Raw genomic sequence first — 22,354 nt, 5'->3', positions numbered from 1 at the left:
TCATGTTAAGGAGTTTGAATTTTATTTCTATTGAAGGGTTTTTATATTTACTTGGGATGTGCTCCGGTCTACTTTTTTTTCTTAAAGATTTATTTATTAGAGGGAGAGTGCAGGGGTGGGGAGGGAGGGGCAGAGGGAGAGAATCTTCAGGCAGACTCCCCGCTGAGAGCAGAGCTGGATCTCATAACCGTGAGATTGTGACCTGAACCGAGATCAAGACTTGGTCTACCAACTCCTCAGGTCTACCATTCTAAAGGATAGTGAAAGGAGGATTGGTAGAGGGAAGATAGACAAGAGTAGTTACTTAGACACTGTTTAGGCTTTTGCAGTGTTCCAGAGGTAATAATGAGGGTCCGAAGTAGGAGAGTAGTATTAGGAATGAAGGAACACATATTTAGGTAATAAATGAGAGGTTCCATTGATGGGGCACGGTGATCAATTTAGTGTGACACACAAGATGAGGGAGGAAGAAAAATCAGAATGGCTTTTCAGCTTCAAGAAAATAAGTACTGGGCACATCATCATCACCTGAGATAAGAGTATATAGTCATCAAGTTAATTGACTCATTTCTTAGAACAAAGACACTAAGCTTTAAATTCTTGGCATATGTTGATGGCACTTACTACCTTGTTTTAGTTGTTGTCAGCGTATATTGGCAATATGATGATAAGACCCCAAGATAAAATTCACATTTCCGCTGAAGCATTGAATATTTGCTTTTGCATATATCTAATATATGTTTGTTTTTCCTGGTACTTTATCCTAGTTACTCAAATTAACGCTTAAATTAATCTGTTTTTCTTTTCTAGACAGTTGAGTCATTTGCAACTGTATCTGTAGAAAAAATCTTTTTGCCCTTTTTTGTACCTCAGCTGATTCTCACTTTCTCTGTTTGGCTTTTCTCTGTTGTATTTGCATCCCTCCTCTACCCGCCAGTACATACATGTATTCACATTCTGTTTTGTTTGGTATTGTTTCTCTTTTTCTCAGGGAGTAGTAAATTATTTTTCTTTATATTTGTTCTCTGTATATGTTGTGTTTCTGTGTTCAGCTTTACTTCTAATTGCCTTCTCTCTCTCAACTCCAGGGCTCAGAGGCAATTTTATTAAATTGGGTTTACTGAGGACTGTGGAAGAATGGCAGTATAATTTCCTTTGTGTTATTTCTTTTCTCCTCTTACTTAAAAAGGCAGCAGTTCAGTCTAAACTGGAAATGCCAGTATACAATAGTTAACTTAAAATTGTTCATGGGAACAAGCTTAATAATCTCACTAACATACAAATTGCCAGTATCCGTTTTTTTCGTGTTTGTTTGATGTCTTGAGCATTCCTAGATAGATGTTTATATGGTATAATCTAAGTATAATTAATTAAGATATAAGTTTTATTACAATCTATACTTAAAGGGAGATTATTAGGCAATATTTTAAGACAGGGCAAGCCATACTTGACAAATTTGGTTTATCCATAGAAAAAAATATATAATGGGGTTAGAGTTAAGACCAAAGACTTTATCCTAGTCAGAAATTAAATTTACTGGGCGCCTGGGTGGCTCAGTTGGTTAAGCCACTGCCTTCAGCTCAGGTCATGATCCTGGAGTCCCGGGATCGAGTCCCTCATCGGGCTCCCTGCTTGCTCAGCGGGGAGCCTGCTTCGCCCTCTGACCCTCCCCCCTCTCATGCTCTCTCTCTCTATCTCATTCTCTCTCTCAAATAAATAAATAAAATCTTTAAAAAAAAAGAAATTAAATTTACTGAAACTAGCTAAAGTACAAATAGGTTGGCTGAAAGGCAACAATAGGCAGTTTCACAACATACATGGCGAGTTGGACCTGGAACGAGAAAGTCACAGACTGAATACCGTCTGTTCCATCCTTAATGTGGGTCCTACAGTCTTTTTTCTCTCTGTGGTCTCTTCTTGTTTTCACATAATTTGTAATTCTGCTTCTCATTTTATCTGAGTTCCCTATAAGTAACTTGACTCAGTGTCCAAGTTCTAAATTTTTTTTTTAATTGTTTTTTTTTTTTTTTTTTTTTTAAGATTTCATTTATTTGACAGAGAGAGAGACAGCGAGAGAGGGAACATAAGCAGGGGGAGTGGGAGAGGGAGAAGCTGGTTTCCCGCTGAGCAGGGAGCCTGATATGGGGCTCGATCCCAGGACCCTGGGATCATGACCTGAGCCGAAGGCAGACACTTAACCAACTGAGCCACCCAGGAGCCCCTAAGTTCTAAATTTTTTTTTTTTTTTTAAAGATTTTATTTATTTATCTGAGACAGAGAGAATGAGAGAGACAGAGAGCACATGAGAGGGGGGAGGGTCAGAGGGAGAAGCAGGCTCCCTGCCGAGCAGGGAGCCCGATGCGGGACTCAATCCCGGGACTCCAGGATCATGACCTGAGCCCAAGGCAGTCGCTTAACCAACTGAGCCACCCAGGCGCCCTAAGTTCTAAATTTTTAACAGCAAGTCTGGTCTAGGTTCCTGGGCTTAGAAGCCATTTTCACCTAGCAAAACATGGATACCTAGTTACCACGCATCATTAGAAATTGAGCATAGATATTTTACAATTTTACAAAAGAGGTAGGCGTTGTTTAGGTGCTCTTCCTTACCTTCCTGTCTCATAAATGCCCATTTAAACTATGTAAAAGCCTATAAACTGTTCTGATGTACATATGCCAAATTGCATATGCCGATTCTTTAGATTTTATAAAATAGTATAGTGTTCTGCATAAACTTGAGAATTTCTGTCTTTTTTTTTTTTTGCAATAAATTAAAATTATATTTAATAATTCACAAAGGAATTTATGGCCAACTTTTATTTATTTATTTTTTTAATTTAATTTTATTATGTTATATTAATCACCATACATTACATCATTAGTTTTTGATGTAGTGTTCCATGATTCATTGTTTGCGTATAACACCCAGTGCTCCATTCAATATGTGCCCTCTTTAATACCCATCACCAGGCTAACCTATCCCCCTACCCCGCTCTCCTCTAGAACCCTCAGTTTGTTTCTCAGAGTCCATAGTCTCTCATGGTTCGTCTCCCCCTCTGATTTCCCCCCCTTCATTTTTCCCTTCCTACTATCTTCTTCTTTTTTTTTTTTTTTAACATATAATGTATTATTTGTTTCAGAAGTACAGGTCTGTGATTCAACAGTCTTACACAATTCACAGCGCTCACCATAGCACATACCCTCCCAGATGTCTTATCACCCAGCCACCCCATTCCTCCCACCCCCACCAGTCTAGCAACCCTCAGTTTGTTTCCTGAGATTAAGAATTCCTCAAATCAGTGAGATCATATGATACATGTCTTTCTCTGATCGACTTATTTTGCTTAGCATAATACCCTCTAGTTCCATCCACGTCATTGCAAATGGCAAGATTTTTTTTTTTTTGATGGCTGCATAATATTCCATTGTATATATATACACCACATCTTCTTCATCCATTCATCTGTCAATGGACATCTTGGCTCTTTCCATAGTTTGGCTGTTGTGGACATTGCTGCTATAAACATCGGGGTACACGTGCCCCTTTGGATCCCTACATTTGTATCTTTGGGGTAAATACCCAGTAGTGCAATTGCTGGGTCGTATGGTAGCTCTATTTTCAACTTTTTGAGGAACCTCCATACTGTTTTACAGGGTGGTTGTACCAGCTTGCATTCCCACCAACAATGTAGGAGGGTTCCCCTTTCTCTGCATCCCCGCCAACATCTGTCGTTTCCTGACTTGTTAATTTTAGCCATCTGACTGGTGTGAGGTGGTATCTCATTGAGGTTTTGATTTGGATTTCCCTGATGCCGAGCAATGTTGAGCACTTTTTCATGTGTCTGTTGGCCATTTGGATGTCTTCTTTGGAAAAATGTCTGTTTATGTCTTCTGCCCATTTCTTGACTGGATTCTTTGTTCTTTGGGTGTTGAGTTTGATAAGTTCTTTATAGATTTTGGATACTAGCCCTTTATCTGATATGTCATTTGCAAATATCTTCTCCCATTCTGTTGGTTGTCTTTTGGTTTTGTTGACTCTTTCCTTTGCTGTGCAAAAGCTTTTTATCTTTTTTTCTTTTTTTTAAGATTTAATTTATTTATTTGACCAAGAGAGACACAGCGAGAGAGGGAACACAGCAGGGGAAGTGGGAGAGGGAGAAGCAGGCTCCCCGCAGAGCAGGGAGCCCAATGTGGGGCTCGCTCCCAGGATCCTGGGATCATGACCTGAGCCGAAGGCAGACACTTAACGACTGAACCACCCAGGCACCCCACAAGCTTTTTATCTTGATGAAGTCCCAATAGTTCATTTTTGCCCTTGCTTCCCTTTCTTTTTAATACCATCATAATTTTTAGTTTTATTGAATGGTCAAATGTCTTCTTTTCACTGTCTGCTTTGGAAGTTATTGAGAGATTGTTTAAAGACCATTGCATATTTTCTCTGAATTTTGTTACATAAAATGTTACTGTTTCAGTCTGCTCTGTCTTTTCATTTTTAAATATTCTTGATCATTTGTAGGTTAAAAAATGTATGTTACAGGGGTGCCTGGGTAGCTCAGTGGTTAAGTGTTTGCCTTCGGCTCAGGTCATGATCCCAGGATCCTGGGATCGAGCCCCGCACTGGGCTCCCTGCTCAGTGGGAAGCCTGCTTCTCCCACACCCACTCCCCCTGCTTGTGTTCCCTCTCTCACTGTTTCTCTCTGTCAAATAAATAAATAAAATCTTTAAAAAAAAATGTATGTTACATTCTTCCATTGTAATTGTTGGTACTTTCTTTTTGTAATTTGAATGGGTAGAGATGCTCTTATGCAGTGTATCTGGGTTGGTTTTGTTGTAACTTTGGATTTTACTTGTTAGAGTTATAAAATAATTTTTGTAATTCAGTTCACCCTGAGTCCTTGTTTTTCTTTTTAAACATTGTTATTTATATATTTGACAGAGAGAGAGAGAGCACAAGCAGGGGGAGCAGTAGAGGGAGAGGGAGAAGCAGGCTCCCCCCGACACAGGGCTCCATCCCAGGACTCTGGGATCATGACCTGAGCTGAAGGCAGATGCTTAACTGACTAAGCCACCCAGGCACCCCTGAGTCCTTGTTTTTCAACAGAGGAGTTTAAATTGATTTACCTGACTTGATACAAGGCTTTTTTGAGAACTGTGTTCTTGTAAATACTGTTGAATAGTATTATTTGGCACCACAGTGCATAGTGGGGGAAACCTCTCTAGGTTTAAAAATACATGTGGTCCTATTGAAGTTGGCTAGGTTATACCTCATTACTGTGCAGAAAGAAGTTGGTTTCTTTTTAGAAGTGTATCATCTGATTTTATGTAGACCTTATTTTTGTATACTTAACTTCTAGTCAGCTGATAACTTTATTCAGTATACACTGATACTTATAGATTGCCATTTATCTAATTCAGTCTTTAATGAAAAAGTGGTACTGTTTATCAGCTATTTTTACCTGGGAAAAGGACTAGATGTCAGTGAAAGTTGCTGGGAGTGTTCACTGGCCAATTCCTCCTGGAGACACATCTGACCTCCTTAGCTAAAGTGTCTTCCTCTCAGGCTCAGTATGTCAGGTTGGCAGGCTGAATGACAGCCCATGTGGGATTCCTGTGAACAGCTGAAATGGCCTAAATTTTGCTCACTCACATAGGACCATCCTTCATCTCTTAGGTCCCAGCTCTCTGTGTTAAACTCCCTTAGGTATACTTACTTACAGCAGAAACGAAAGACAGACCTCTTTTTACACTCTTGTTACAAGTCAGTTGAATATTGGTGAGGAAGTTTTAAGACCAAGGTATCGTAGGCTGTGTCCTGGCCGCTGACCTCAGGGCCTGTGAATATTCTTCCTATCGTGTAGGGTGTTTGAGCCTAAGGAAGACTGGGCTTTTGTGAGATCCTGCTGGGACTCTTTTCATGTCCTTGTTGTTTATGTTTTCATGTTTGTAAAAATTAGATTACTGTCAGAAAAAATGAATTCATGTTTTGAAGTAAAGCAGGTTAGATAGTAAACCCAATCTTGACTTCTGAAGATAATTGTAAAATTCATTTCTGTAAAGCACTTTAAGGTTTTTGCTTCATTTTGTTTATTTTCTCTATACTAAGACTTGCTACATTTGTGATGAACAAGGAAGAGAAAGCAAAGCAGCCACTGGTGCTTGCATGACCTGTAATAAACATGGATGTCGACAGGCTTTCCATGTGACATGGTAAGTATCTTTCTATCATTGTATAGAACTGAAATTCTTGTACTTTGTACAAAGGAATACCTTGTAAGTTAAAGGTTTAGGTATCCAAATATTTACAGTAAATTTTATTGGGATAGTTTCTATGTTTAGATTTTCTTATTTATAACAAAGATGATTCTAATAATTGAATTTATCAGAGTGAATTTTGAATAGGTGAACTCTGGTTCTCATGTTTTATTTAGTTGCACTTTGTTTAAAATATTGGTGTTGGTTACCTAACCTTTGGTTTGTTGTTAGGACTGGAAGAGCTGATGTAGGTAAACTTAGTGTAGTGCCTGAAGTATTAATAAGGATTTAATGAATGATTGTTTTTCTTTACTTTGTGTTTGAAGAGGGGAAAAAGCAATCACCATCATATTCACAGTACAATAGTGGCTGCTTCCTAAAAAGTTACTTAGATACTTTCCTTGGCATAAAATCTCAAGGACAAAGATTATCCTAAAATAAAATATTCAGCATAATAGACAACAGTTCAAAATTAGAGTTTGGGGATAATCCATGTACTTGTCACTTTTAAGAAATAGTCTGTATCTAGCAGCTAGTATAGGCATATGCTTTATTTCCTGAGCTTTTGGTGTATGGATTTAAGAAGTCCATTTTAGATTACTTTTGGGGAATGGAAAAGATTTTTGGTTTTATAAATTCTGTTAATAACTTAATTTTTCAAAGATGAAAGTTCTTTTTTGGGTACAGATATATACTAATACTATTGTAATTTTGAAATGTTAAAAGTGGCAGTTGTGCTGATGACAGATTGACAAGATGATGATCGTAAACTTCAGCGCTTTGTGTTTTTTTGAAAAAATGAATATCATAACTTTAGGTTTTAATTCTCTTTCTTCCATTGGTTTTGACTGGAAAACACAGAAGCATTTTCCTTGTAACAGAATGTAATCTGCATCTATGGGCACATCCCATCACAAGTCATTTCACCCTTTTAGAGGAGTGGCCTTACTATTTGTACCTGTGATACAGATTGAAGAAGTAAAATGAAATGTTAATTATGGGGTGAGGGGTATCTTAAAGCAATTTAATGTCTATTTGGTAACATAAAACATTTATAAGTCTTCATCCTTATTAGAGATGGATGGACCAAAAGTTTATTATAAACTACAAATACAACTTTAGAAAATACCAATCAGAGGTTGAGGTGAAATGTACTTGGTCACATTAAGAATAAAGCCTTTCATTTTCCCCTTTTCTCTTAGGAGATGTTAAGGTTTAATTACAAATCTTACATGCTTGGAAGTGATTTTTTTTTTTTTTTAAAGATTTTATTTATTTATTTGACAGAGAGAGACACAGTGAGAGAGGGAACACAAGCAGGGGAAGGGGGAGAGGGAGAAGCAGGCTCCCCGCAGAGCAGGGAGCCTGATGTGGGGACTCGATCCCGGGACTCCAGGATCATGACCTGAGCCGAAGGCAGTCGCTTAACCGACTGAGCCACCCAGGCGCCCTGCTTGGAAGTGATTTTAATTTATATATACTGTAGTTTGAAGTTTAGTATGTGTGTATATGTATCGTATATATATTTTTTGGCTTTTATTTTCAGTGCTCAGTTTGCTGGACTACTTTGTGAAGAAGAAGGTAATGGTGCAGATAATGTCCAATACTGTGGCTACTGTAAATACCATTTTAGTAAGCTGGTAAGAATTTATCTTGAATTTAACATTAAAATGATAACAGATAGTTTTAACAACAGAGTTGACTCTTTTATAATAAAGGCATAATAGCTATTCCCTTTCTCTTGATTTTTGCATGGGATCGTTTGCTTCGAATGTTCTTTACTAGGAATTAAAAGATCGAGTAAATTTTAAAGATTTAATTTCTATTAATAGTAAATAGGATACATTAGTAGAAGAAGCACATTAGTACTTTATAATCTAACACTATTTTCATTTAAATTCATTTTTTGAAATGATTATACATTTTGTGATTTTCTATCACTTGTTTCTCATCTTTTTGCTAATTACTCTTTATTTTCATTTTTATTTACTAGGAGATAGTAAAACTAAAAGCTGTTTTGTAACTTCTTAGTTGACTATATTGAGAAAAATATATTTAAATACAACTTTGGGAATATTTTAGATTTTGCCAATCTTTACTGTTACAGTCACGTGGATGTTTGAGTTGGTAAAATTTGATTAGCTGTTAACATATATTGTGTCCGTGTTCCTTTGAAGGATCAATATTTAATGTCCTAAGTGTCTATTTTTTTAGTCTTTACTGATAACAGTTAGATGTATACACTGAAAGTGTAAGTCTTCTTTGTTTTTTTTTAGTGTCTTTTTTTTTTTTCTTAATACCTTTCCCCTGTGAGTGCGACTATTTTTTTCTTCCTTTCTTTTAAAGAAACAGTATCATTAGGGGCCCCTTTCTCATGAAATCAGCTCATGACTATTCTGGTTCATGCATATTAAAATACTTAAGGTTATGTAAATATGTTGTTTGATATTGAAGACTTTTATTTTAAGGGCTGACAAAGAATATTGAAGTGCTTTAAGAGAAATTTTGAGATAGTAAAATTGAAAATTTTGCTTCCGAGATGTGAAAAGCGTATTGGAATCTTAATTTTCTAAATAGAAGATGATGTAGAAAAAAATCTAGAAATAATGAAGATGGATTTTGAGTTTGTGTAAACAGGATTTTCTCATTGCTAATTATTGACATGTTGTTATCCCATTTGCTAGAGAGGAGAGGAGAAGTCTTTAATAATTTAGTAAGATTGTATAACCTCTACATTTGCATGTAATTTGAATACCTTTCATTGTCATTTTTATCTAATTTAAACTAGTTATGGTACCACTAAGTTTTAAACACCTCAAATAACTCTTGCTGTCATACTTTATTATGAAATTGTTTAAGTATTTTAAATAGAAATGTGCAGTACTTTTAGTAATGCTTTGAAAAATGCATGGGTCTAATGCTGACATTTCCTTTAATTTTTTTTCTTAATGAACTGCAGAGACAAATTTTTAGAAAACCATGCCTTAATACTGAAAATACGAGATTAAAAGGCTTCTTGCTTTTCCTAGTGTGGCAAAAAGTAACTCTTCAAATATTTTCTTTTCTTCTAGTCTTGGCATCCTTCCTCAGTATGGCATTCTCTATTTTGGTTGAAACTCCTTTTCTTTTTTAAAGAAGACATTGAAAATTATAGTTGATTTCTTCAAGAGGTGGTTTTGTAACAGATAAGCTACTGCTTATTTGAAATTATAGTCTATTTTCACACATTTTAATAAATGTACAAAAATATGGCATTAATGTTCAATTTAGGTTTAGATTTTCTTTTATAATGAATGTAATAGACAATATATATGAATGGTGTCTAAACTGGATTATATAGTTTGAAATAGTGGGAATTTTTTTTTACTTCAGTAGACATTTTTAAATACTACACACTTGAATTGGTTAAGCCTAACAAAAAGATTATTTAAAATTTTTTATATACATATACATCTATGTATATATATTTTCTTTTTTAGAAAAAGAGCAAACGGGGATCTAATAGGTCATATGATCAAAGTTTAAGTGATTCTTCCTCTCACTCTCAGGATAAACATCATGAGAAAGAGAAAAAAGTAAGTGGATTTGTTGTTGCTATATATGTAGCACATCTACTTAATAGATTTTTTTCCCTTTTTTAGATAAAATTAAGTTCTTGATAGCTGGATGGAGACATTGAAATACTGAAAATTTTTGACTGAGAGTATAAAGTCAAAGAATAGGTTTAAAATAATGCCATATTTGTGAATATGTTTGTATGGCAGAACCTACTTCAGCTGAAAATTTGAAATACAAATTGAAAGCATGAGAGAGATTTCTTGCATGTGTTGTTGCTGTGGTCATCTTGTGAAATCTTTAGGTGACTTCAGCAGTAATAGTTTGTGGCTTTATATTATTAACTGATTATTTCACATGTAAGTAAAAATCTCATCAGCTTTTTCACTTTATAATGGAACAGTTTTGAAATTCTGTATATTCTTGACTGTTTTTCCCCCCAGTGGTGCTAATAATAAAGCCCTAAAAGCTTGCCTGATAACTAATCTGTCTTCTGACTTACTGTTTTCTGCTATTTTAAAGGATATGAGTAATTTTTTAGTGAACTAATAATAAGTACTGTAGTATCATTCATAGGACATAATTGTCAACATAGGAAAAGGCTACTACTGTGAATTGTTTTTAACAAAGTGAGGATAAAAAAGACTTTTCAGGGCGCCTGGGTGGCTCAGTCGTTAGGCGTCTGCCTTCGGCTCAGGTCGTGATCCCAGGGTCCTGGGATCGAGCCCCACATTGGGCTCCCTGCTCCGTGGGAAGCCTGCTTCTCCCTCTCCCATTCCCCCTGCTTGTATTCCCTCTCTCGCTGTGTCTCTCTCTGTCAAATAAATAAATAAAATCTTAAAAAAAAAAAAAAAAGACTTTTCAGTTAGAAAATAACATTACTCTTAAACAGTTGGTATAAAATAGTTTGGAACGTTTTCATGTTTGTAAATACTTAGAGTTTGGGAATAGATTCGGTTTGAATATCTGTGCCTTTTTTCATGGTAAACATTTTAAAAGCTTAAATTTTTAATTTTGAAATTAAATTTCCAGTTGTGAGCGAAATAATAATTATAACTTTATATTCACCTTTAGAGCATTTGTTAGGTTTATATATGTGTTTTCTAAATCTTTAGGCAGCAAGTATACATATTCATCTTCTTTAATGGGGTGGTTTTGTGATAGTGACAATTATAGGGTTCTACCTTGCTGTCTTTTGTTGTTTGGATTGCTGAAGGGAAAATGGCAGATTGGGTTTAATTAGCAGTTTTACTAAGAAACACTGTGAGATTTTATGTAACCCTTTGAATCCACGAATGAGGGATACAGGTAGGACTCATTATAAATTGTGAGGAGAAAGTCTTCCTGATGAAATTCTTCTCTTCAGTCATTTCATGAGCATTATCTTGTTTAAAGAAGTGTTCATGGTATGATCATATTTATCTTAATATATGCCCTGTCATGATATTTTTAATGGACAATTATTAAATGTCATATAGTGTTTAATAAATATAGTGCTATTGATTATATTTATTGATCTTTTTTTTTTTTTTTTTGCTCTAGGAATGAGATTTTTCATTTTAGGAGTTTTTTGCAGTTGTTGAATACTAGATAAAAACATTGTGTTTAGTCAAACCTGGTTAGCTATAAATTTTAGCAGTTGGTATTTTCATTAGTATGTAAATACTATTTGCATTTTACTTTTGGCGTATATAAGTTTAGTATAATTTGATTTTGTTGTCAAACTTAAAATCCATTTGTACATTTTATTTTGTAACAGTTTTTCTTATTTATAAAGGCTGTGAGGTAAACATAGTATGAATTTATTATTGTTAGACTTGTTCGCTTGCCTTGGGAATATTTGGGAAGGGACTTTAATTATGTTATGATGTTAAGTAAGTGATAATATAGCTGAAAAGATCTGGTATGATACACTATCGTACTCCCCATCCCTCTTTACCTCTTTTAAGATTTTTTTTTTTTAAAGGTTTTATTTATTTATTTGAGAGAGAGAATGAGAGAGAGAGAGAGAGAGCACATGAGAGGGGAGAGGGTCAGAGGGAGAAGCAGACTCCCCGCTGAGCAGGGAACCCGATGCGGGACTCGATCCTGGAACTCCAGGATCATGACCTGAGCCGAAGGCAGTCGCTTAACCAACTGAGCCACCCAGGCGCCCTACCTCTTTTAAGATTTTAACACCTAGTAGGTTTGTCTCAGATATGCTTACCATATTATAAAATGTTGCATTGAAGCATAACACAATCCATTCAGACTTTAGTATTTTAAAATACTATATATTGCGAGCTAAATTTTGGTGGTATTGTTCATAAGATACGTTGGAGTCACTCTCCCTTTGAATTTTTTTTATCTCCTTCATACTGGCACATATTTTAAAATATTTTGAAATATCTTGTATTATAAGTAAGTGGTGATAAAGAATATTTCTACTAAATATTGTGCTATCCAAATAACTTATTTAAAAGTGAAATAAATGATTTATAAGTTAACTTTTTATATAACTATGAGAAAATTAAAAAATACATAGTTTTTGCTTCTCAGAGAATTTCTGTGTGACCCAAGGTATATTAATACTGGTTAGATATTAACTATGAAATCCCAACAAGGAGAGAGGAAGATTTAATAGTGAGATACGACTTTGAATAAAGGACAGTTTCCATAAAAATTGAAAAATTGGCATATATATTTTTTTAAAGGAATCAAAGTACGTGTTTGAAATGAATTGAAGCTATGTAGAGGAGGGGTATAATTTCATTCATTAAACAGAATCATTAGGTATTGTTTAAGAAGAATATCTTCTAAGATGATGAATGTTCCTTGTAAAATAGAATTTTTTTTTTTTTTAAGATTTTGTTTATTTCACAGAGAGAGACACAGCGAGAGAGGGAACACAAGCAGGGAGGGTGGGAGAGGGAGAAGCAGGCTTCCTGCTGGGCAGGGAGCCCCATGCGGGGCTCGATCCCAGGACCCTGGGATCGTGACCTGAGCCGAAGGCAGACGCTTAACCGACTGAGCCACCCAGGCGCCCCTAGAATTTTCTTTTAAGCCTAGTATTTTTGTGTTACAGAAACACTGCCACAGAGTGAGATGTGGGCTAGGGTTAGGAAATGCAGAGATGTATCAGACATGGCAATATGTGGTTGTATTGGGATGTTCTGAACTTCAGAAAGGATTTTTTTCTGAAGCCTAATTTGTAGGTCTTTATTTAGAAATCAGTGGTTATTTATTACATTGAGATAATCTTGTACCAGTTCAGTTGATCTTCAGACACACCCTCTCCCCACTCATTAATGTTAAACTAATTCATAATGTATTAAAAGTATAGTTCTATACTTCTAATACTTTACAACAGAGTCACCATTAGTGACAGTATCATGTGGAAATGCATGAATTTCCAAGTGGGTATTGCTAACGTAAATACTGTTAGCCTATGTTGGGTGGGTGTTTGTGGGAGGTAGGTTTTTCAGTTAGTGTTTTGTGAGCCTCAGGGATTGACTGGACTTCCTTTCCTTTAGGACTACTAATTTTTTTGAAGAGAACTGGGCTGGGCTGACTGGGTGGCTCAGTATGTTAAGCATCTGCCTTAGGTTCAGGTCATGATCCCGGGGTCCTGGGATGGAGTCCTGCATTGGGCTCCTTGCTCAGTGGGAAGCCTGCTTCTCCCTCTCCCTCTGCTGCTCCCCTTGCTTGTGCTCTCTCTCTCTATCAAATAAAGAAAATCTTCAAAAAAAAAAAAAAAAAAAAGAACTGGGCTACTTCTGTGGCCCTCAGAGGAATAAAACTCTCATTTCAGGGTTGTCATTACTTCTTTAGGTATCTTTTTAAAACTTTTCAGCATTGAGAGTTACCTGTCATCCCCTTCCCTTTTTTGTGTACTTTTTCCTTTTGGAAATCTTCCACTTAAGTTAAAGCTTTAAGCTTCTCTGCATGTGCAGAGAGTTAAGAGAGGGCAGGGCTTTCAGTTTAGAATGCCTGGGATGTGAGTTTGGTAGGGCTGAAGAGTGACAGGAGACTACTTCATTAAGAAGGGGCCAGTTCCTGGGGAATTTTATAAGTGATGCCAGTTTGATTCTTCATTCTGAGGTGTTGGGCAGCCAGCCAGAAAGATTAAAATTTTTTTTAACTTTTGATTTTGCAATAATTTTAGACTTTGAGAGAAGTAGAGAAATATTACACATTATTTCTCTGTATCACTCACCCAGATTTTCAAAATATTGACATTTTAAGCTTGTCCTCTCTCCACTCCCCTCTTTGCTGTCCTGCTTTCTCATTCTCTCTATAATCTTTTTCTGATTTACTACAGAATAAATTAGAAATACAATATCCCTTTAGCCTGAGTGTACTACTTTAATGTGTAGTTTTAATAAAAAATGGAATTTCCTACTTGATTACAGTACACTGATCAAAATTAGTAAATTAACATTTTTCATAGAGCTGTTAGGTAATCTGCAGGTCCTATTCAAATTTCACCCACTAATATCATCCATACTGAAGAGGGAAACTTTTTTTCTGGTCCAGAATCCAATCCAGGATCACACACTGCATTTAGTTTTCATGTCTCTTTAGTTTTTTCAGTCTGTTCATTCTGGAGTATTTCCTCATTCTTTGTCTTTCATGACCTTGACGTCTCTGAAGCCCTGTTTTAGGTTCTTGGAGGCATTGCCTTGTTTTTTTTTTTAACGAGTCATTTACTTATTCGAGAGAGAGAGCATGCATGCATGCGTGTGTGGGGGGAGGAGCAGAGGGAAAGAATCTCAAGCTGACTCCCCACTGAGTGTGGAGCCTGCTGTGGAGCTGGATCCCAGGACCCTGAGATCATGACCTGAATAAAATCAAGAGTCAGACGCTTAACTGACTGAGCCACCCAGGCACCCCTGCCTTCATCTTAACAATGGATTTTACAGTCACAGCCTTGCTTCAACCTTTTCATGGAATGGTTTTCTGAGAGTGGCCTAGGTTTTGTCTTTTTCTGGAAACCGTTCCTTACTTTTATATTGTTTGCTTTTTGTAGAGTATATGAATTTTCAGAACCAGCAAGTAGCCTTTCCTAATTTAGTTTATACTCCTGTATTTTTTTTTTTAAGTAAAAAATTAGATTGCACTTTCAACATACTACCTAAAAAATTACCTGGTTAAGTCATCCAATTCATTAAATACACTTTCTATTTTCTGTGTTACCATAGGCAACAATGTAGCTAAACTTCCAGCTTCTATATAACAGGGACCCCTTTCCCTCTAATTTTCAATTAAATTTCTCTCACTTTCTTTTATGCCCTGGATAGCAGCCACATGGAAGGCCGTAAGGTTTCTAGTAACATCTCTTCAGTATTCATTAGGTTTTCACTCATAGTCTGAAAGTCCTTCTAGCTTTTGTCCATTGCTTATTTCCATGCAACTTCCACAGTTTTAGGTTTTTTGTTTTAGTAGCATCCCATTCCTTGTAACAAATTCTGAATCACTTACCTATTGCAGCACAACAAATTTCCCTAAAACTTAGTGGCTTAATTATAATAAACATTTATTGTCTCAGTTTCTGTGGGTCTGGAATTTGGACTTAGGGTATTTCTAGCTCAAGGTCTCTCATCCGATTATAGTAAAAATTTTGGCAGGAATATAGTCATTTGAAGGCTTGATTCAGACTGGAGGATATGCTTCCATGATGGCTTATTCACATGGCTAGCATGTTTTTGCTGGCTGAGCAAGAACCTCATTTTCTGGCTGCATAAGTGTCCTTATGACCTGGCAGTAGCTTTCCCCAGGGTGAGTGATCTAAGATAGAGAGCAAGGTGGAAGCTGCAGCTTTTTTTGTGATTAGCCCTGATGTTACACATTGTCTTTTTTCCTTGTTGAATGCCTTTTTTAAAAAACATTTTTTTTTTGTGGTAAAACATATATAAAATATTATTTGCCATTTTAACCACTTAAGACACTCATTTTTGCAGTATTCTATTAGTTACACAGAGCAACCTGTTCGGTGTCGTTGGATACTACCTAGGGGCAAAGATCATGGGAAACTCTTGGAGGCTGGCTACCACACCCTGAGAATTGGGCGGATACCCTGTTTCCCATTAAATTTTCACCCACAAGTTTTAGCATCCATTGATGATTCTACCTAAAATAGTGTTTGACAAAAGGTGATTTCCCATAATTCATTCTACATCCATTAATGGGCACTCTACTGTAAATTAGAGCTTCTCTCCCTTTCTCACTTTCTTCATCAGTAATAGGGAAGGGAAGATTCTACAGAGGAAATCAGAAGTAGCCATAGATACAGGAGGAAAGTTAGAAGAGACCTGGTATGTTTTGGAATTAAGGAGAAGTGTGTATTTCAAGAAAGTTAGTGCTCAGCATTTAGATTGCATATGAAAGATCAACTAATATAAGGCACAAACAATATATGTCCTTTGGATTTAGTGCTGAAGAATTTGTTGAGAAGGCGTCTCAGTGTAATGGTCAGAGGAGAAGCTAATTGAAGTTGGTAAATGAATAAAGTAGGTATGAGGAAATGTAAATCATGAGAGTATTTAACTCTTAAAGAATCTTGGATGTCAAGAAGAGGAGAGAAATAGGGCAATAACTGGAGGAATATGTGATATTAAGATATAGTAGTGGACAATAAGAATACTCTGTCTTCCCCTATTGTGGGAGGAACAAGGAAAGACGCATTTAGGTGAATAACTTGGTCACCTGGATAATGAAGCAGAGAAAATAGGTTTGGACAGATTCCTAAGGAGATAGTGCTAGGTAGATTGGATAAAAAGATAAGGAAAAGGAAACAAGTTTGTTGTTTTCACAAGTGTTTAAAGTAGTGGGTCACGAGATCCAAGGTTGGATAATAGATGTAAGTGAAACTAGGGAACAGGGTCACATAGATTTGGACAAAATGTTGGAGCAAGGGCATGGAAGACTGAGTGAGGTCCAAGAACAAGTAAGAGTGTGAATCAACTGCAAGGTATGGAGAAAGTATAGATCATGGTGGTTCAGTATTTCACTGGACTGTTCTGGCTTCAGCTGTTGCAAGACAAATCTCCATGGGTCTTTCACATTTGTACACATCTTGTGAATAGAGGCCTTGACTGCCTTTGTTCCAGATTATCTTTTCGAAGTTGTTTATGTAATGAACAGCCTTGGAAAATGGAGGCAACATCATTAAGAGCAAAGGGCAGATTTGCTTACAGCCATGGAAAATACAGAGATAGTATCTCTTTCTGGGATAATGACAGCAGGCTTGCTTACTGTTCAGAATTAGATTCCCTAAGTCCACGGTTCTTCTTCTGTAACACAACCCATTATGTGTGCAAGTGTCATTTGGCCCTTTTCAAGTCATCCTGTCAGAATTGGGGTTTGGGGAGCCCATGGAATTGCTGGCATTCTGGCTACTGCTGTTGCTGTGAGTGTAAAGCCCTTTGTGTACAACCCAGGAGTCTTGTGTCTTTTTCAAGCATCCATGAAACTGGCAGGCTAACTTGTTAGATTGCAAGTATGATATTAGACCCTTCATAATTTTTGGCACAAGATGTTATAGGCATATCGAAGAAGAGAGAATTGAAGTGAAAACCGCTGGAATTGAGGATGTTTGGGGATTATGAGATTTGTCCACCTAGGATTAGCCTTATTTTGGTAACACATCCACTCTTGTGGTCAGGGCTTTTGGGATACTATGGTTTGAAGGTCTTACCAAGATCATGTGGAGTAGGGATGCGTGGGTGGCTCAGTCGTTAAGTGTCTGCCTTCGGCTCAGGTCATGATCCCAGGGCCCTGGGATCGAGCCCCACATCGGGCTCACTGCTCAGCAGGAAGCCTGCTTCTCCCTCTCCCACTCCCCCTCCGTGTGTTCCCTCTCTCACTGTCTCTCTCTATCAAATAAATAAAATCTTTAAAAAAAATTCTTCTATCTCAATAATAAAAAGACAAGCAACCCAGATTAAAGATTCTATTATATATATTATATATAGACCACGTGGAATAGGGAAGAATTACCTAAAGAAAAAAATGGGCAGACAAAAACAAGAGATAACTATTAGTGAATGACAGAGCCGGGATTCAAGACCAAGTATGCCTGATTCCAAAGTCCATGGGTTATTTTTCAGATGTCCTTCTGACTTTTACTTGGAGGCTTAATAATCACATTTCTTTAAAAAATAAATCAGATATATTACAAAAATTAGCTTTTCTTTTGTATAGTACACATGGTGAAGTTTTTGCATGTTTTAAAAAGAATGCTAATGCAAAGAATCTCTTAATGAATCTTTTTTTTTTTTCTTATGACTCTTATACATTGTTCCAGGATGTTCTTATTTAGACTGGTGAATGTTTGGGGGGACACCTCACTGGCTCAGTCAGTAGAGCATGTGACACTTGGTCTCGGGGTGGTGAGTGCGAGCCCCACCTTGGGCATGGAGTCTACTAAAGATAAAATATTAAAAAAATGTATTAGGCTGGTGAATGTTTGGGAGAAGAGATTTTTGAAGAACTTGTAACTTAGAAGAGAGATAGATATCTTGTCAAAGAAGATGAAAAGTGAAAGTTAACAAGTTGGTGTGAATAACCTTTTTGAAATTTTTCTTTTTTTTAAAAACACTTCATTTTTTTTTTTTTTAAGATTTTTATTTATTTATTTGACAGAGAGATAGCGAGAGCAGGAACACAAGCTGGGGGAGTGGGAGAGGGAGAAGCAGGCTTCCTGCCGAGCAGGGAGCCCGATGTGGGACTCGATCCCAGGACCCTGGGATCATGACCTGAGCCGAAGGCAGACGCTTAATGACTGAGCCACCCAGGCGCCCTTCATTATTCTTTTTAAATTTATTTTATTTTTTTATTTGTCAGAGAGAGAGAGAGAGCACACAAGCAGGGGGAGCGGCAGGCAGAGGGAGACGCAGGCTCCCCCATGAGCAAGGAGCCCTATGTGGGACTCAATCCAGGACCCTGGGATCATGACCTGAGCTGAAGGCAGACACTTAACCAATTGAGCCACCCAGGCATCCCTGAAATTTTTCTTAAACTCAGATGTTGAAGACAAACATTAATAAAGTGTGCGTCAATTAAATGGCATGTCCATGAAATCGGATTTAATGACTAATTGAATTGGCTGAGGGCTAAGTTCTTTAGTCTGTAGAGTTACCATTTTTTGTAAGATTAAGATTGCACAAAATAAAAAGACTAAAATGCTTAAATGCATTTAGGTGTTTAGAGTTAATTTCCAGCTCTCTAAAACCATAGCATTATGGAGATTAAGTGACTATAACAAATTGTTCTACAATAATAATACAAATATTTGTTAATATATTATCTATATTAAACTAGTTTAATTTCCTTTTTCATAGATGAAGAAATGAGATGAATGTTAATTAAATTTGATAAGTGTTTATGAAGCATCTACTGAATTCAATATGCCATGCTCATTTCCTAGGAAAACAAATTAAAAACCTAGAGTCACACTGACACTAAGCAATTTGTCCAAAATTACATATTTGGGAACATAACTGTGAGAAAACCCAGTTTGTATTTTTAAAATTCTGTGGTCTCTTCATTTGACTTTTATATATTTCAGAAACTTAGCTACAAGCAGTGAGAGTGTTAAGAATAAATAGGTGGAAGTTTCTGAAAAGCTGTTTACTGTATTTTCTCTAATTTGATTTGCTGCTGATGTATACATACCACTAAGAATAAAGAAAGAAGGGGTGCCCCAGTGGCTCAATCGGTTAAGCATCTGCCTTTGGCTCAGGTCATGATCCTAGGGTCCTAGGATCAAGCCCCACATCGGGCTCCCTGCTCTGCGAGGAGCCTGCTTCTCCCTCTCCCACTCCCCCTGCTTGTGTTCCCTCTCTTGCTGTCTCTCTCTCTGTCAAATAAATAAATAAAATCTTAAAAAAAACCCAAGAGACCAAAGAAAGGATGCCAAATAAACTGACATAGGATCATTGTAATATACATGTCCATCTTAGAGATTTAAATAAGTTACTTAGAATCTATTACATATGGCATGTCAGGGAGCTTAAAGTTCATATTCTTTTCCCTAATAAGTATTAGATATATAGTTTAAGATTTATATATATGTGGTTATTTATCACTATTTAGCTACTTATAGTAGGTATAATTTTTTTTTTTTTTTAAGATTTTATTTATTTATTTGACAGAGAGAGACACAGCGAGAGAGGGAACACAAGCAGAGGGAGTGGGAGAGGGACAAGCAGGCTTCCCGCCGACCAAGGAGCCTGATGTGGGGCTTGATCCCAGGACCCTGGGATCATGACCTGAGCCGAAGGCAGACGCTTAACGACTGAGCCACCCAGGCACCCTTATAGTAGCTAGTGTTTAGAAATGATAAAATGGCCAATAATAGATGAAAAGTTATGACATATCAGTGGAATGGGATATGTTGTGCCTCAGTTTTCTCATTGCATCTAGGTGATACTGGTATTTAGTTTCATAGGGTTGTAAAAATTAAGTGAGTTAATACATGTAAAATGCCTTTGCACTTCTTAAAGTGCGAATTGAAAATCTGGTGTCCAGATAGACAACTCAATAGTATCTAAAGTGTTAGTTAATATTATTACATTTAAAATCATGATTTAAAATTGAAATGATGGGCGAAGGGGTTTTTATATAAATGAAAGATGTAGTATACAAAAGCGTGCACTTTAAATTTATTTTAATTAGAAAAATTAAATTCACTTAAGAATTTTTTTATAAAAGGTTGGAAGAAAATTCAGCAAGGTGTTACCAATTATGCCTATACCATATTTGCTTTTGCCTTTTTTTTTTAAACTGTATTATCTAAATATTTTTTAGAGTTTGTTTTTTAAATAGTTTATATACTAGTTTATTTTTAGCTTAGGGACACCTGGGTGGCTCAGTTGGTTGTGTCCAACTCTTTTTTTTTTTTAAGATTTTATTTATTTGTTTGACAGAGACACAGCGAGAGAGGGAACACAAGCAGGGGGAGTGGAAAAGGGAGAAGCAGGCTTCCCGCCGAGCAGAGAGCCTGATGCGGGGCTCAATCCCAGGACCCAGGGATCGTGACCTGAGCCAAAGGCAGACTCCTCTAACAACTGAGCCACCCAGGCGCCCTAGGTTGTGTCCAACTGTTGATTTTGGCTCAGGTCATGTTCCCTGGGTTGTGGAATGAAGCACCATGTTGGGTTCTGTGCTAAGCATGGAGCCTGCTTGAGATTATCTCTCTCCCTCTCCTTCTACCCCTCCCCCTGCTCACATGCACACATGTGTGCACACTCTGTCTCTCAAATAAAAATAAATCTTTAAAAAAAATGTTTTAATATTATAGAAAATTTGTATGAGTAGTACAATGAACAAGTATGTAGGTTTAACCTACATTCAGCAGTTGTTGACATTTTACCACATTTGATTTATCTTCATCTCTATACATCTACATAAAGTACAGAGACATTAAAAAAAATCTGTCATGTATCCATTTGAGAATTAATTGCTCACATTGTGAGACTTCATCTCTAAATAAGGACATCTTCTAAGGACATCCTTCTACATTGCTGTAATGTAATTATCTTACTTAGGAAATATATTAATATAATATGAAATCATGTACTATATTAATCATTAGCTATTAATATTAGTTACAAATAATACTGATATAACATTAATGTAAATATTTTACTTAGGAAATATAATTACTTAGGAAGTATAAACACTATTAACATACTGTCCATATCCAAATACCTCCTTTTGTCTCGATCATGTCCTTTAATAGCTGATTTGAAAAGAAATTGACCCAGGATTCAGCAAAGTATCAGATATTGCATTTAGTTATTTCTCTTTACTATAATCTAAAACAGTCTCCAGGCTTTTCTACCTTTCATGACATTGACATTTTTGAAGAGTCCAGACCAGTTGTTTTACAGAATGTCCCTCTATTGGGATTTGTATTATTTATTTAAACCTCCTGTTCAGATCCATGTTAAACATATTTGATAGAATTACCACATAAGTGGTGTATTGTTTACAGTGCATCATAACCTTTAAAAAAAAAAGGATCATATCCTTTAGTGGGGATGTTATTTAGAAACCAGTTCTATTTGGAGTGGGTCCCTGTTTTACAATGGACCCCTGCCTGGAAGGTTAATTTGAGATGTTACATCAGTCCTTCCCTGTAGGCCTCTTGCATTTATCCAGTATTGGTAAGTGCAAAACCCTTCATTGTTTCAGATGCTCTTCTCAGATTGGCCCCTAGTTCTTTCCAGTGGAGACTGTTGATGATTTGGGGGTTTAATTGTTTCTTCCTTTTCCCCTCACAAATACTGTTACCATGACATCTTGTAGTGCTTTGTCCCAACCTGCTTGTATTTTGGAGTTCATGGCAATATTCTGAACACTCGGTTTTGTTGTAAATATAATTCCATTGGTTTTCCTGTTTAAGTTGTTTCTTTCTATGTGGGGATTCAGAAAGATTGAGAAGCTATGCTGCTGCCACCATATTCCCTTTCTTACTATTTTAATTTCTTACTTTTTAAAAAGATTTATTTATTTGAGAGAAAGAGAGAGAGAGTGTGCAAGTGCACAGGCGCGCACGCACAAGTTG

The 22,354-nt window shown here is 36.5% G+C and overlaps 1 protein-coding gene across 9 annotated transcripts in view; it reads left to right on the top strand.

Moving 5' to 3' along the window:
* MLLT10 (MLLT10 histone lysine methyltransferase DOT1L cofactor) overlaps positions 1-22,354 on the top strand; it is a 220,058-nt gene that overhangs the window by 89,025 nt on the left and 108,679 nt on the right. For all 9 annotated transcript variants that reach the window (XM_035021504.1, XM_035021503.1, XM_035021508.1 and 6 more), the window contains 2 exons: positions 6,101-6,204; positions 7,796-7,889. In XM_035021504.1, coding sequence (XP_034877395.1) covers positions 6,101-6,204; positions 7,796-7,889 — 198 coding nt within the window. The remainder of the gene's footprint in view (positions 1-6,100; positions 6,205-7,795; positions 7,890-22,354) is intronic.

This window comes from Mirounga leonina, unplaced genomic scaffold (assembly GCF_011800145.1).
Source record: "Mirounga leonina isolate KUSES-001 unplaced genomic scaffold, KU_Mleo_1.0 Mir_175, whole genome shotgun sequence".
NCBI classification, from domain to species: Eukaryota; Metazoa; Chordata; class Mammalia; order Carnivora; family Phocidae; genus Mirounga; species Mirounga leonina.
The sequence above is the reverse complement of the archived record's forward strand: the minus strand, read 5'-3'. Positions and strand labels throughout refer to the sequence as shown.